The 16,048-nt window shown below is 40.2% G+C and overlaps 1 protein-coding gene across 13 annotated transcripts in view; it reads right to left on the bottom strand.

Annotated features, from left to right (window-relative positions):
- Positions 1-16,048, bottom strand: part of CUX1 (cut like homeobox 1) — a 278,791-nt gene that overhangs the window by 94,288 nt on the left and 168,455 nt on the right. For all 13 annotated transcript variants that reach the window (XM_075771601.1, XM_075771597.1, XM_075771595.1 and 10 more), the window contains exon 9: positions 6,087-6,135. In XM_075771601.1, the coding sequence (XP_075627716.1) occupies positions 6,087-6,135 (49 nt within the window). The remainder of the gene's footprint in view (positions 1-6,086; positions 6,136-16,048) is intronic.

Below are 16,048 nucleotides of genomic sequence, written 5' to 3' on the forward strand. Positions count from 1 at the left end.
CAGTAATCGCCATGCTTGGTTTTAAGCGGTTGAAGCCGATGTTCTTACCTGCAAGCTGCTGCAAAAGCTATGTTTCTCGGAGTACGAGATCAATTAAAGCACACTGGTTCAATGTGCTTTCATTTTCTAACTTTTGAGATATAAAAATTTATTTAAAAACTTTTAAACGACCCCAGCTTTCACAGAAAAACAGAAGATCTGTGACATGAAAGACTCTTCAGGGCTCTGACACCTATATTTTTCCAGCAATGAAGAAATACATGAAAAAAAGAAAAAAACTCCAACAAATAGAAGAGGTTGGGTTGTCTTCATTCTTGTCTTCAGGCTATTGCACTTTCCTTTGCACACTGAAAGGCTGCCAGATAAATGTATTCCCACCTGAAAGCCAAGCATTTACAGGAAACTCCTGTGCTTGCATGAAAATAATATTAACCATATTTTGCCTTTATACAGCACTTCTCCGTGCAAGGATCTCAATGCACTTTATAAAGTAAATGTTATTATTCCCATTGATAGTGAAATCATAGGATTAAGTGAACGACCTCATCTGCTATAAACCGGCGTAACGGCGCTGAATTCAGCGGGGCTATGGCACACTGTGATAGCAGAGGATCCCGTTCATTGCAACGGGAGTCTGAAGTAAAAAGCAAATTCTCTGGCAGTGTCTGTGTCAGGCTTGGTGCAGGGGAAGGACTCACGTCAAGATGAATACCCTTCCTCCTGGAAACATAAAAACAAGGACCGCCTTGTCACTGGTTTTGTTTTGTCCGAGCAAAGCGCCCTCGCGCAGCACTTGCTCTACCTCCATTCTGTTGCATCTGCGTTGCTAAGTGAAAAAGGAGAATTTATTCCATCTGCCGCTCAAAAGCATACATATTTTATAGCAATCTCACTTAATGGGACTATCTTTTCAAACCATTTTCCAATGTGATTTGTGAGGAGATAGGAAGGTACCATACCCAATGAAATAAAAAAAATATAATCTTGAGAACAGGATTTCTCCTAAAATGCCCTGGTGAGGTTTTCTTTCTACTTCTATAGCAGACACTGGTTTATGTGTTTTAGTGGTTCAAAAAATGTTTTGGTTCCAAAAATGCTTAAACACACTAACCCTTTCTCTACAGATCTTAAAATCTAACACTATGTTTCTGTGGAATAAATGGTACTGATACAGTCTGGATTATTTAATAAATGGTTATGTATTTTAGAAACAACAGTTGTTCTTGTTTCAGAACAGAAACAGAAGTTTCTATATTTGACTTTCTTTCCCCAGAAAAAATAAAAAGTAGAAATCTGGGAGCACTATCAACACCGTGAAGATGGAAAGAAAACCAATGGAAACATTTTGCTTTTCCAAAGGGATAACATGGCATAGGCACAGAAGAAAAAAATAAAATTAATTCTTTTTCTATAGCTTTCACAATATAGTCCACCGAAAAAAATGTCGCATGTTCTCTTTCAGGTATTACTCCCAAAATCTAAGGATACCTGTATCTGAGTGTTTTTCAAATCTCCTTCCTCCTCCTCAAGATTAGAATACAATAACCCAGGATCAACCAACCCTAACCAAAGTTCTTATCTTGTTCTTTTAAAAGTAAAAAAGCACTTTTTTCCCAGGAAGCCCAAATTACAAAGCCTATTACCCTTTTTTTAAAAAAAACAATGTGAACTGAATGTATAAAGCCAGTGAACAGATCTGGATACATCAATGACATGAAACCACAAACTTAGGCTCAATATTAAAACCTTAAAATGAGCCTGCCTCTCTCTTTTTTTTTTTAAATGTAACACTCTGAAGTCTTTCTGTTGTCACAGCGTAGGAATTACTCTTTTCAACAGAAACCTCAGTTTTTCTCATGCACAACTGGGTGATTCCAGGTTGCTAGATGAAGTATAGAAACAGAAGGGTAATTCCTTTGAATAAATTCATCATCCCAAATATTCGTGACTTACTGCCATAAACACTTACCAGAAAGGTGTAAACTTGAAAAGGTACAAGAAAGTGCTAACCATAAATATTTGTGTAAAATATACATTCACGCAACTGTAACTGTTGCAAATGCAGAAAAGTACACTGGAGCTTCATTAACTTCGCTGATTGGAAATCGTAATATTCTGGGAATCAAACAATAAAAAATTCAAAGATGCTATATCCCAAACTATGATAAATCATTTATTTTGACAAGTAAGGGTAGTTTAGTTTTAATTATTTATTATTATACTTCGTAGCGTATCAGAAAATATGCAGTGATTTATTGTGCAAAATGAAATCTTAATAAAACGAGTCCCTTCCCCAAACTACAGGATTATTAAATCTTCATGGAAATGCAAGGGTGAACTCTCGGGTTATTTTCGTTATCTAGCTGGCAGGTTAGTAAAGTGAAAATAAGCCATTCCTATTGCGTTTAGTTGTGTTTTGACTTCAGCCCTTTACAGACCCAAGCCGTACAAGCCATCCAGCCTTGGGGAGGAGGAGAGGATCAGAGAGGGCTCCCGGCCCCCCAGCTCCCGCTGCCCGCAGCTCTTCTGCTGCCTCGCAGATGATGCGGCTGCATCTCACTGCTAAAGCAAGCGGGGGCTATCCGCTTCAGACTTGACACCCCTGCTAAAGCTACCCGGAGCTAATGGCTCCTCTTGTGGCAGGCGTGGGTAGACCAGCCGTTTTGATGGACTATTCTTGTCCTTTTTGTACTGGTTTAGAGCTCTCAGGACTTCAAAGTGGAAGGGTAACTCCGCACGCCGCCGCTGCCACCCACCTCCCAGCCAGAACCCACCTAACCCTAACAGCAGGTGTAAAATGGTGTGCTTAAATTACTCTCTCTGAGCTTTGTGAGTCCGAATGAGACTAGTCCCGCTAAAACCCCACTCAAGATTTCGGATTAACAGTGCTGAGTGCCTGGATTAGTGGCTGAGGAAGGGCTGTCATCCCAGCAGCCGTGCTGCCACCACATCCCTACCTCCAGCACCCGCCTCCAAACCCCGCCAGCCCAGCTTGCTCTGCTCAAGTCAGGGGTTTATTTCTCTCGTTGGTTAGGTTATGGTTTGGGGGAAAATTCAGTTTACACCTTGAGTTAATGATACAATGGAGAGAAACCGAACTTTGCGGTCACTACCTCTTTTTCTTTCTAAGCAGAAAATTGCAAAGCTCATTGGTATTTAAAGTAATTATTTCTATGAGCTAGTCATTTCTTCTGGGGATGATAGCACACAAACAAGCCCAGAAAGCTCCTGCATGAAACAATTTGAGGATCCAAATGAGGAAAAAATAGCGGGAGAAAAGAGGTGATGGAGTCTGAAGACTAAGAAGAATGGTCCATGCTTCACCCAAGAGGACACGAGGGTGGGAGTTACCACATCGACTCTGTCCCTGTGGCTTTCATCACCCAGAAGACGAATACCTGGATCAACGTCAATGCGTACGTCCACCCTCTTGTTACTGCAGAAGTGGAGAGGGAAATGGCACTCCCCACCTCTTAGGTGAATAAAACAAGGGAAATTCAGAAATGCCAGCTCTGGATTTAAAGAGAGTCATAACTGAGAAAGGGCTTTTCAAGAAATATCAGATATATACAAATTTACAGCAAATATTTTTTCACATTTTCAGTGGAAACATTCTGTAAATTTCTGCTCCGAATCCCAGCCGTTTGGGTCAATGTTAATTCCAGAGCAGCAAAACATCACATCAAAATCAGCAAGGCAGTCTATCCTCAAAGTAGGAGTCATGCTGAGCATTACTCTTTAAAGGTAGCCTTAATAATGGGGAATAAGTACTTACTGAAATGGTAAAAGGAAATGTTAATTTAACTATTAAATACATAATTATATTAAGTACTTGTTTCTGCAATTGTAACACTTCAGCCCGATGCAAACTCACTTTCTGGCCTGTGCAACGGATTTAATTTCTTCCAATTCTTTTTCTTCCCCGACTATAGAGGTAAAACACAAGAATTGCTGCTACAAAGATTACTTAGTTATAATTTATAAAGTGTTCTATAAAGGTAAAACATCACACAAGACAAGGACTACGGGCATGTTTCAGCAAATCAGCAGCTCGCTGCTCCTGCTCCTCCACCGGTGAACTTTCCCGTCCCTGTCTCCCCCAAGGCCACACGCTCCCCTCGTGTCCCTCATCTCGGCACTGATGCTTCTCCCATGTTTTGTTGAGCTGCCTCGATTTGTTCAATCCCCGGAAAACAAACCTGGCCCCTTCACCCCAAATCCAGGCTTTTTTGCAGTTATTGAGCTCAATGGACTCAACGAAGGGTCCCCCAAGTGCGAAAGCTGCTCTTAGGGAGGGGACAGGACCGCAGCAGCTGGGGGGGGGGAGATGGGAAAGGGGAGATGGAATCACCTCTTCTGGCTTTACAGCAGCTCAGATGAATTGCACACTGATGTTTACATACAGATTCAGAGTTGGCTGAATTACAACCAAACTAAGGCTTATGCACATAAGCAGTTGTAAATTTTGACTAATTTTAAAAACCCAATAAAGTAAGAAAAAAAAAAAAAAAATATCCCACATTGCAGGTTTCTTCCAGTTAGATAGGAAAATATCTTTAGCATTTCTGTATAAATAGATATATTCTATTTTAGTATGGCAATGAGGACATCAGAAATACCTGTTCTTTAACTACAATCACTTTTCTACTCTGAGAAAAGAAAACAACTACTGGGTAAATTATTGCTACAACTTTGCAAAACATACTGCCTTTGCAAAAATCACAAAACAACTCTACCAAAACATCTTTAACACCTACATAATTTCTAAAAAGTCTACAGATTTTCAAATAATTACTAGCACTTTCATAAATATTTAACGCTGTCTACAAAAGTTCTCTGACAGTACTAAAAATCCACTGTGCAAACCCCAATTTTCTTTTACTGACTAAATAATGAACCCAACAACTTAGAAATCTGCCTTCTGCTTCGTTAGTGTTTTTCCAATTTATAAAGAGCTCATGTAGAGGACAATATACTTGCTATACTTGTCAGCTGCACCAGGGGAGCGTGGGGGCTGAAAGCTGATTGTGCAAAAGGAAAAAGAGAAAAGAAACCAGCAGCTGGGGGGGCAGATTGCTGGAAGGGGGGGGTAGTTTTCAACAGGATCGGTGACCTGGTCTGGCTCTCGGTGCGACTCCACAACCACTACTGCCAGCACGAGGCGTGCAGCAGAATCGCACGGCGCCACTGTTCTTCCTGGACCGAGCTGCTCTTAGGTAAGCTTCAACTGGATTATAAACCCATAACCTGAGAGACTTAAAATCTGTAATCTCTGATCTCACCTGACAGAGGGATTAATGAAGCTCACTGATAAGCAAATGCCTGGTTGAGGTTCCCTCTCTGAAACCATCACCTGTTGCCTATGCCACCTGTGAATCCTTCAGCACCTCAAACAGTCACTCAAAGTACAGACTGGACCAGAAGGGCACTTCGCTTAGGTGCTGGGTTTGGGTTTTTTGTAAAGCTTTTTATTTTAAAAAGTTCCATATGATTGCGCCACTTTCTCGGGAGCGTGTGCACTGGGAGGGAACGCAGAGAGACATTTAACAGTCTACCAAATTAGCACCTGCAGGAACAAATTACAATTTCTTTGTTCTCCAGCACGGCACAGTCTGATCCAACCCGTGCTAAAAATTAATACACCAATAAAACCTTGCAGAAAAGGAATGAAAAAGAAAAGCCCAGAGAAGTCCAAAAAAGCTGGAGCTGCGGAAGCAGATCAGGCCTCCTTAGGTCAGGCTGCTGGCAGAGGCCCTTTAATTTGGGTGAACCAGTTCCCTGCATGTCTGAGTAAGGGCCAACACGATGGCCTTAGAAACATAAACCCAAGAACAACTACAGTGGGAAACTGAAGTTGAAATTATTAGAAGGTAAATATATGACAAGCACTACTCTACTGTGCATACAATCCTTACAGAGTATCCCTAAAGAGTTGTATTTTTCTGTAAATTTGCATATTTTCTTACTCTACACAGTTATGACTGCTAAGTGCATATAAAAGAACTGTCATGAAATCCAAAAGAGAAGAAAAAAAAAAAATCAAAGTCACACTTAGAATTTTATGAGGGACTCATTTAAAGTCCTACCTGATTTGCTCTTTCAAGGTCTGTCATGATCATCTCGATTTCATCAGCCCTGGGAGAACAAGAGAGCAGAAGTACTGTTATCACATGAAGAATGCCTGCTATATGAGTTGATGCACAGTACAATTGCAACATTCATACAAACAATACCAATTTTCAATATTTTTTTGAAAGGACACAGTAAGGCTGATCAGCTAATCTTTTGACTGGTGAAATCCTCTTGGGTTTCAGCTCTGTGGACTGGTTTGCAAGTCTCCTCCAATTCCTTTGCCTGTTCCCTTTTTGCAATGAAATAAGTGTATCAATATCCGAGTATATTCATTAGATCTTTGAACATCTTACTCCCCGACCTTCTGCAGAAGGGCAGTGTCATCTCTCCTATGTGTAAAGGTGCTTCACAACTGATAATCACGGAGAAGTCAAAGACTACAGTACTTCAGTCAACTACTTGTATGCACCTACACAAAAGTAGCCTGTTACTCTTCTGTTTCAATGTGCCTAGAAGTTTGGTTCTAAATTTCGCTAAAAAAAAAATAAAAAATCATGAGGTCAAAGAGACAGAGAAATTTATTTCATGTTATGCAGAAAAGAGGTTTTTGACACAAATTTATGAAACTCTAAATTTAGCCTCAGGTTCTTAATGCACTGTACAAAGGTGAGCAGGAAAGTCAAAGGGTTGAAAGCTATACACGTAGCAAGGAAAAACAGAACCTTCACATATGTGTGTTAGGTGGCAGCTACCAGCCCTGACCTTTTCAAAAACCCAGCATCACACAAATGGATCCAATCCTTAAGCAATCTTTTTTCATCATCATGCTGAATCACAGGCAAATATTTCACACTCGGGCTCTCACTGAGAAAGGTACCAGGAAAAGGGCTAGAGACCTAAAAGTATCTTCTGTATCAATATAATAAGCCATATTACTTCTCCCCAGACATTCTGCCTGTCTTATATCTCTGGACCATATGGAAGCAATAAACACTATCCTCCTCTCCTATGAAGAGCAGCTTTAACCAACAAGTCCTTTTGCAATCTGCCAACACCATAATGTCTGTTTTTTGTTTTTAATCTGTAGCAGATCATTATCAGGAAAAGCTGTGAAATACTGGAATTCCCTTCCTCTGCTGATGCAGAAAAGTCAGGGTTTGTTTTTCTGCTGATCCCATGGAAGATCCATTTTTCTATGCAGGTGTTTGCTGGGAACGATGGTTAATTGAAGTACATCAGGGTACCGGCACACTCGACACTGGATCATTACACTGAATATTGACTTACTCTTCAACAGCATTTTAGGTTTCTGCGCGCACTCTTAGGGAAATGCACTAAAAGATCATAATAAGTAAATGTGTATGTATATAAATTAATGGAAAATTATTTTTAATTACAGCCTTTAATGTTGTCGGGGCAACATGAATTGCCTTCTGAAAAAATCTTTTGGACAATAATGGAAAACAGATTAACATGTGTTTTCTTGTGCAGGAGAAGCTAATGTGCTCTTACTTTGGAAAGAAATCATGCACACGATGTTTTGAATTAATAATAAATAATAGACATTAGTTACTGAATTGAACAATCACTCCTCGGGCAAACAAGGACTCCAAGTGTGCAGGGAGTAGCCAGAAGACTACCTGCACAGGTTAACGTAAGCCTACAATAACACTTTCGACTTCTTTAGCCTCTGTAGCTGTCAAACATCTTTTGGTTTAGGCTCCAGCCCCAAAATACTTGTTAACCCACTTACGGAAATTACAATATTTCACATGGAAAAGATGTTCCTAAGACCATGCAAGTGACCCCATTATGTATCTGTAACAGAGATAAGAGGGAAGAAAGCATCCTAATGCACTCAAAAAAACATTAAAAATGTTTCCCAGCATTTTACAAATATTTTTAGCCAGGATAGTTTGAGGATCCTCTTTATATAAGCTTATGCATTCAGGCTGAATTTATGTGTGAATGCCTCAGGTTATATGGAGCCAGTAAACGATGTCTGGATTATGTCACATGCCTCCCAGATCAGAGCTGGGAATGTCCCATCCCAACACGCAGGCTACAGCTTAAGCAAATCCAGTTTCCGCTCGCTTCTCTGTAGGGTTTGGAGAACAATAAAATCACTGCCTTTCCTCCCAAACAGAGGGTGCCAGGTATCAGCCAAAGGTTTGAAAAACCGCAGAACCTGAGAAGAGTGAAGGACTCAGAAGCACAAAACTGTCAGACCGGGAGAGGAAGAGCGCTCTGCGTTGGGTGCAGAAGGGTTGTTTTTCAGCTCAGCCAAGGGAAGTTTGGGGTTTTTGTTTTTTGGTTTTTTTTTTAAAGAAAAGAAGATAACTCTGATGCAGAAGAGAAAAGCAGGAAGGGGCAGAAGCGTGAGGGGGGCTGGACCCATCAAAGGACCCCCAGCCACCTCTAAAGGTCACTGAGGCAAGTGAAGGCAGCCAAGGGGAGGGAAATGAATGAAGGCAGCAGAGCGAGAGCAGGAACAGAGGGATGGATGTCTGAGGCCAAAGGACTAAGGGGAGATGGGACCAAGAGCGGTAGGAGCACCCTGGGCCAGCGGAGAGGTGTGTGGCTGCCAGTAAAACAGGCTGAAACACAGGACGGTGCCTGAAAACCAAGGTGGAAGGACTCAGGACAATCCTGTATATAAAATGGACAAAAGTATTAATACCGATATTTGTGTGCCATTTCGGCTGGGGTCAGGATTTAAGAGCTCTACTACAGCACTAGTATACGCAACCAATTAAAAAAAAAAGCGACGAGGATATAGAACGCCATAAAAATGACATTTCTGCCCTTCAGCGCGCACAGATAATTCCGACTGAATCCAGTAGAAGTGTCAAACTGTAGCCAAGGGCAAAATTGTCCCTTTGTCCTTGTATCCAGACACACCAGCTGACTGATCCTGAACTCCCCTTTCTCTCGTACGTTTTTTCTACCTAGCTTTTCTGCACACAATCTGTCTCTGCACACCTAATAAAAGGATTCAACATCTCCACAAAAATTCAAGCAAAACATCTCCAGCCTAGCAGTTTGTACACCAATGAAGGTTAATGCTGCAACCATAAATGTTATCTTTAAGTATAGTAATGAATTAAATTATTCTATATTCTTTCCTAGCACAAGTGTCAACAGCATCCAGAAGAATCTTCAAAAGGAATTCGGTCTTTTCATTTTTAAAAGCTCAACTACCACATCAGTAGCTAGCACTCAGCAGTCTAAAATCACTTATTTGAGAAAGTCTCTAATAGCTACATTCACTGTTTGCTCAGCAGAAGTATTTACTATAAAATAAATTACAGTTCTCACCTTTTATGCACTCACAGAAACAACTTGCATTGATTTATTGTTTACAAAGCAACTTGTCGAATTCAAATCTGCAAGGTACAAGGAAACTCCATTTTGGCTCACTGAATTAGTCCCACACGGGTCATTTTTGATGTATCCACCATCCGCCACATTTGCTCATTTTCAGACCTTCCTATTTCAATATTTCACTTTATTTCAACGGAACCACTTGAGAGGCAAAATATCACCCAGCTCAACGCTGCCAGCATCTTGGCCTGCAGGTTTTCACTGAAAATCTGGTTGGAACCTTGACGGGAACAATGGCCAAGTTTAGCAAATCTGTGGTTACACTGACCCTAAATTTCTGAGCAAAGTCATTCCATGTGAACTGAACTCATTCATACAGGACACAGATCTGATGATTTCACTTTTATCTTTCTTCGTTGCTGAAGCAACACGCGTCTCGGCTTCTCGTGAGTGCCTGGATTCCCCCATCAGCCCAAGAGCTGAAGGCAAGGAGAAAAACCCCAAAGTTCTGTCTTTCTTCAGACAGATACAGAGAATGAGGGTCACTAGTAACAAGAAAACCTTTTGCTAAAACATACTGTTATTTACGGTGTTTTACAGCAGATTTCAACATTGCAACCCAACTTCATTCAGCGTTTGTCAAGGGTGATACTTCACATTAAAAGAGATCATGAGAAAAAGATTGGGTAAAAGCTGTTTTCAGGAACAAATATTATCTACCCTGTGTTTTCTCATTCCACAGATACTGTAATCATTTATCTGATCTAATTCCTTATAATCTCTGTGTTAGAGGAAAAGCAATCATGTAAACAAGACAGTTCTTCAGTCTGTATTACAGATAGCTTGTTCTAAGTTTCAACACTTTCAGGCTAAGGAATTTCGGAAATCAAATTTTAAGCCCAAGCATTTGGAGCCTCAGAATAAGCATCACCAAGTAAAAAGAATCTGAACTGTTCTAACAGCATGACCATGAAATATTCTATTATTTCTTCTCTTGCTACTATGTTGAACTGAAAAACAAAACGCATTAAAAGCTATAGATTTTACATGGTATAAGCTTTTACCAGTCATGAAAGAGCCGTCAAAGCTAACATGCTATCTAAAAAACACAACTTAAGGAGTTTAAAAAAAAACAACAACAAAACACAAACCCACTTTTTAATTCAATTGCTTATGGGAAATAAAACCCGCAGAAAGGCTCAATTTTCTTTTTAAGATCAAGATAACCGATTAGGTTTGAACAGTGTAACAAGCAAGCAAATTCAAGAATTGGTAACATGGAAACAGCTCAGTTCTTTTTCTAAATAAAATTAAATCAGATGAAAACCCGAAACGCCATGAAGCTATTTACTTGCAAGCAAGAAGAATCTGGACTTTATGATTAAAATCCAGTTGATCCAACTCCTTCATTTAGATACTAGCTTAAAGAGGCAGAAACAATTCCTTTTTTATTAACATGACAAGCGAATGGTTTGCCAAATCTTGTGGCTACAGCCCCCTAAACATTCAAACTTACTGAACCTTGAAGGAAACTGCTGTTGGATTCTTTATACATGGAAGAACTGAAAAATACAGATGACACTTTTGAAATTGCAGTCAGTGGCGTGGCCAAGAAACTTCACTAGCAGGGCAGATTAATATTTTGGTTTGGCAAAAAACAAACAACATTTTTTCCCACACATTTGTTTTCTTTAAAAACATGTATAAGTTTACTGGTCAGAGCAAACGGTATATGGAGCCACTGGGGCTTGTTAAAATGTTCTAATTACTAAAACATTTATGCAGGCAATTTCAAACTAAAAGCATACATTATCAAGTAATGTGCATTTATGTTCAATTAAGAAAAAAAGAAAAATCCTACTTGTAACATATATAACTGTGATCATCACAGAGCAGATTTTGGCCAAATTAGGTAAACATCTTAGCCTCTTAAAATTAGAGGCAGTATAACCTAGTACTTTGCTAGCACAAGACAAAATGTGAAGAGTTACTGGGGACATTTGGGAGGGGAAGAAAAGAGCGAGAAGGGCCAGAGCATTAAAAAAAAATATATATAAAAAAGGGCCAGAAAAAAGCAATGCATTGAATTTTTTCAACTTTCAATAAGATTTTTATCAGGGAACATTCCTGGGTCTAGGAAGTAATTTCAGATCACTAAACAACGTCAAAATTGCCTGCAGCCCAATGATCACAGCATTCACTCAGGGCAAAAAAGCATTCCAGCATTTGAATATTCAATTTTATTTTTTCTTTAAGCAAAAAAGAAGGATGACAAATTTCCTATCCAAATTCAAGAGACTTTCTAAGTTCTGCTGGTAGATGCCCTCATCTAATCCCTGCACTTCAGTGTCCATGCCAAGGCGCTCGTGGTGCTGGCTTGTTTAATTTTTAGGAAAGACAGACAAACCAAACACTTTACTTGAAGCTCTTAGAAAGTTTCTGATAGAAGGTAATATTAAAAAACCCCCACTAATTCTATTTTTCTTGTACCTTATGAGTATTACTGTACACATAGTTTAGGCATTTTTAGAAATTCATAATGATTCTAATCCAACAAACATCCCTATCAGATAAATCCACCTTTATTGCTAATACAACCTCCAACAGTAACAGACGTAAGGGTTGTACAAAGAAAGAAAGAAATGTTATTTCAGCATAACCGGTATAGCACGTCAAAGGGCAAGAACCCACACACTTTTTACTACTAAGTTCTCCAATCTACTTTTCAAATTGCAAGAGCTATAGGTTAATATTTTCTTTCACAGCAACCCTCTAAGGATCTTCAGATCAGATAATCCTTTTTCCAATGTCATATAAATCCAGGCCTCTTGTAAAAGAATTTCTCTGTTCAGGGATTCATAAATCCACCAACTTCAGTAATGAATTGGGTGTTTCCTTTCCTAGGAACTCAATTGAAGAAAAAATCCTCTCTCTGCTAAGCAGCGAAACACTGAAGGCTTTAAATTGAGAGATCAAAGAAATGCTGGTTTCAGGTGCTCCAGCGATTACACAATACGTCATCTGGATTAATCTGGGGAATGGTTAAATGTCCACTGTACATTGTCCAGACCCCTCTCTGCAGTTATCCTATAGTAAATCAAGTTCCTCCCCTAGCACAAAGGAGACTCAATGCTAACTTTTTCAGAGGGTTTTTGTTTTATTAGAATTAATTCTTGTTTCCTCTCACTGCTAGCCTTGCATCCGTGCAGTGCACCGCACAGAGATTCAAGCTGAAAAAATGAACTAAATCCCACGCAAAGATTTCTCATTAAGCACACCAGGTTAGTATCGTAAGTACCCGGGATCAAGCAGTCGCATCGGCTGCAGGTATGATCTTCAAATAAACGATGTCCTACGTGCTTGAAAGATGTCAAGTGATCATCAAATATTGATAAAGGTTAAAGGAACTGCTTATAAAGCCCAAGATATTGAGTAATACCTGGACAATACAAGACAAGAATCATCTCAATCGTTAGAAGGAAAAGACTCTATAGAATAAAACATCTTTCAGTCTGTAGAAAAACTGCTTTCCAAGAAAACCTGCACAGCTCTTTATTTTGTCTTTCATGGCTTAAATCAGGATTTCAAGGATAAGAAAATCATGTTTGCAATTATAAAGTTTTAAACACAATAGAAATCAGCTTTATTCCAGGGACACACTAGGGAGCAGAGTTTCTAAAGATCAGCAGCATTTTCTTAATCATTTTTACTGAGAGAAATTGATGAGTGACACTAATTGATATGCTCAATAAAATATAAAGAGAAAAAATAAGAATTATATATAGCAGAAAGTATCAACTCACAGAACCCCAGAGCTGTAATTCCCTTAGTGTTCACACACACACGACCTTGGCACACTTTGCAAACCAAAGAAGAATGCTTAAGGTAAGTAGCTGGAATAAAGAAAAGGCATATTGGTTGTATTAAAAAGTAGCCCAATCTATAAATAGATAGTACATCTTTTTTATCTGATGACAATACTGTTTTCTTACATGGCACATTTATATATATTGCACCACAACCAATACGAATCTTAGCTCTCCAAACTGCTCGTTCCTCTGTTTAAACACCCTTTATTCAACTACCATCGTGTTGTTCTCTCCATGGGAACAGGTCTCTTGCGACCTCTCCGGGCCCAGCCATCATGCCGGTCCGCTGCCTGCTGCAAAAAGGGGTATCGGGCAGGAGAAGCAATGCAGTCTATCCTTCTCCCGGTCTCGTGATCAAACATGTCCTCTTTCACAATGTATTTTTGCTTTACCTTGCAAAGCCCGATGAGTAGTGTTAACATCAGTAATGAGAAGTGCCCAGACTTGGATCATTCTGGGTTTCCTCCCGCCTCAGACCACTGGTGACAACCCTTTGGGCCATCAGAGAGGTTCAAATAAGGCTGTTGAAGCACAAGATAATTTCTGCTCCTCAAACTTGCAAAAACAAATGACCTTGTTCAGACGGACCTAAAATTTGGTTTCCACTAACTTCTGCGGGAGCTGGGGAGAAGCCTGCGACCTCACGAGCTGCAGGCTCATGGTCCTGCAGGTTCCCATACTGGCAGGCAAAGAGAGGAGTCCCCACAATTTGGTTCTGGTGAAACCATTCTGACCTGCTTTTAGAGGTTATGGAGAAAAAAGGAGAAAGAATTTTCCGACGTTTAATCTTTGATATATTTATGCCTGAATCCCACCTGCCTTAATGTCCTGAGATTGAGATAATGCACCAGTATCAGTACAAACCCACCAGATTTGCAGGATCAAGTCCTCAGGGTGAGGAACACAATCTCCGGGTTCAGGTTATGCCAAATATTCATGCTCAGAGGAGCCGATTTAGACAAACAAACATTTCCAGCTGCCTTCCTGGCCATTGCCAGTCCACACTGTGCTGTGCCCTGGGTAGCAGGAGTCACTGCCTGATCCAATATTACGGCTCTGAGGATTTTCTAACAATGCAAGATGACACAGATGCGGCAAACTCTCTATTTCCTAGTGCCTCCTGTTACAAATTGAAAGAGCTTGCTGCAATTCCCCTCTCCTGACTTCAGCTGATTCAATAACGTACCAGAATTTAAACACAGACACCCTTCCCTCTCCCTCGCTTGCACACAAAGCATATCAAAAGCATGGAATTACTCCTGACTTGGCCTTGAGCAGCCAACATGATGTCAATTTTACATGTTTTATAAAGCAACAGCATGTAGAAAGCAACTCAAATGCAGGTCATATCAAGCATGTGACCCACAGAGCAATCAAAGACTGCCTGAAACTGTCATTCAAGGTTCAATCATCTTCTTGCAGGAAAAATGAAACATCTGTGGCCCAGAGAATTAAGTTATGTATTGCATAATTCATCTGGTGTCTGCCACAGCAGCCATTTTAATGCTCTAGTGATAAACATGTTTGATTATTTTTGTTTTGTTTCCTGTCGCCTCCATGGTATTTCTATTTATCTACCCATACTACAACGCATAATGGAGATAACAAATATACAAAACAGTGTTATGGTCCGCTGATAAGACGTGGGAAATCAGCAGTCTTATTAATCACATTAAGGCGGCATCATCATTAAACCTTATGTTCCCTGTAACTGTACTCATTTTGGTTCTTTTGGGTATGCTCTGTAGTTATATTTGTTGATGAAATCACTGTTTCCCAAGGATCCAAACATGAGCTTTAGAGGTCTTTCTATTAGAAAGCTGCTCTCCTCATACACAAAGCAAGTTTCACACTGCTTCCCAGGTTTTGCACCTTCTCGTGACTTTTTGATCCTGATGTAAGCAGGAGGAAAGTGCATCTCATCCCAGACAACGCAGAGGACCCTCCCTCTTGCCCACTTATTCCACTAGTGGGTTTGTAGCCTGCGCTATGAGAAACCCTAATCTAAAGCGTCCTTTGCAAGCCATTTGGGGAAGTGATTGTTTTTTTAATGGTGGCTTAGTTAGATTTGCTCTCAAATTCATAAACCATAATGCTTTCCACCTACCAGGAACTTCACTTACTTTCAGAACATCTCCTGCAGAGCAGGCGGGAACTTTAAAGCTCCAGGTCCATGCTCTGCTCTCTGGGTGTTTCTTCCTGATGCCCAGAATTGGCCATTTCTGCAGTCCACTCACAGACCTTTAGACGTCAGTTAATTTGCTACACAATTAAACAGAGCAGCCAACATTTCTGCAAAGTTTAATAGACTTGGTCAATACTGGCTTGCTCCAAAAAGGTGCTTTGGATTGGCTTGATGGACAAAACCAAGCAACAGCCTCTGAAGTGGTGGAGTCAGGCATATTCTTACCCATTTTCATGATTTGGAGTCCACAGGATTCCCACAGCGAGCAAAATCCTCGATATAAAGCAACACATCAGCACTATTACAAAACCTGATTTGGTAGGACCAGAGTTTACCTGATACCCTGAAAGCTTGCACGCCGTTTCCTGTGATGCTGCACATGGAGGTGAGTCAGTGGATAAAATAACACATTCTCCCGTAAGCCCAAATACAAATAAAGCAATGTTTCCCATCAATTGTTCCTATAAAGTTGTTTAGACAGTATCTATTTTAATAATATCATCTGTCCCATCTGTGCTTTGTAGCTGCCCCCCCATTGCTACTTCCTCCTGCAATATTTCTAGGTCACTCCCTTATCCCCTAAATGTCCTCTCTCCAC

The sequence above is a fragment of the Balearica regulorum genome, chromosome 19 (assembly GCF_011004875.1).
Source record: "Balearica regulorum gibbericeps isolate bBalReg1 chromosome 19, bBalReg1.pri, whole genome shotgun sequence".
Classification (NCBI taxonomy): Eukaryota; Metazoa; Chordata; class Aves; order Gruiformes; family Gruidae; genus Balearica; species Balearica regulorum.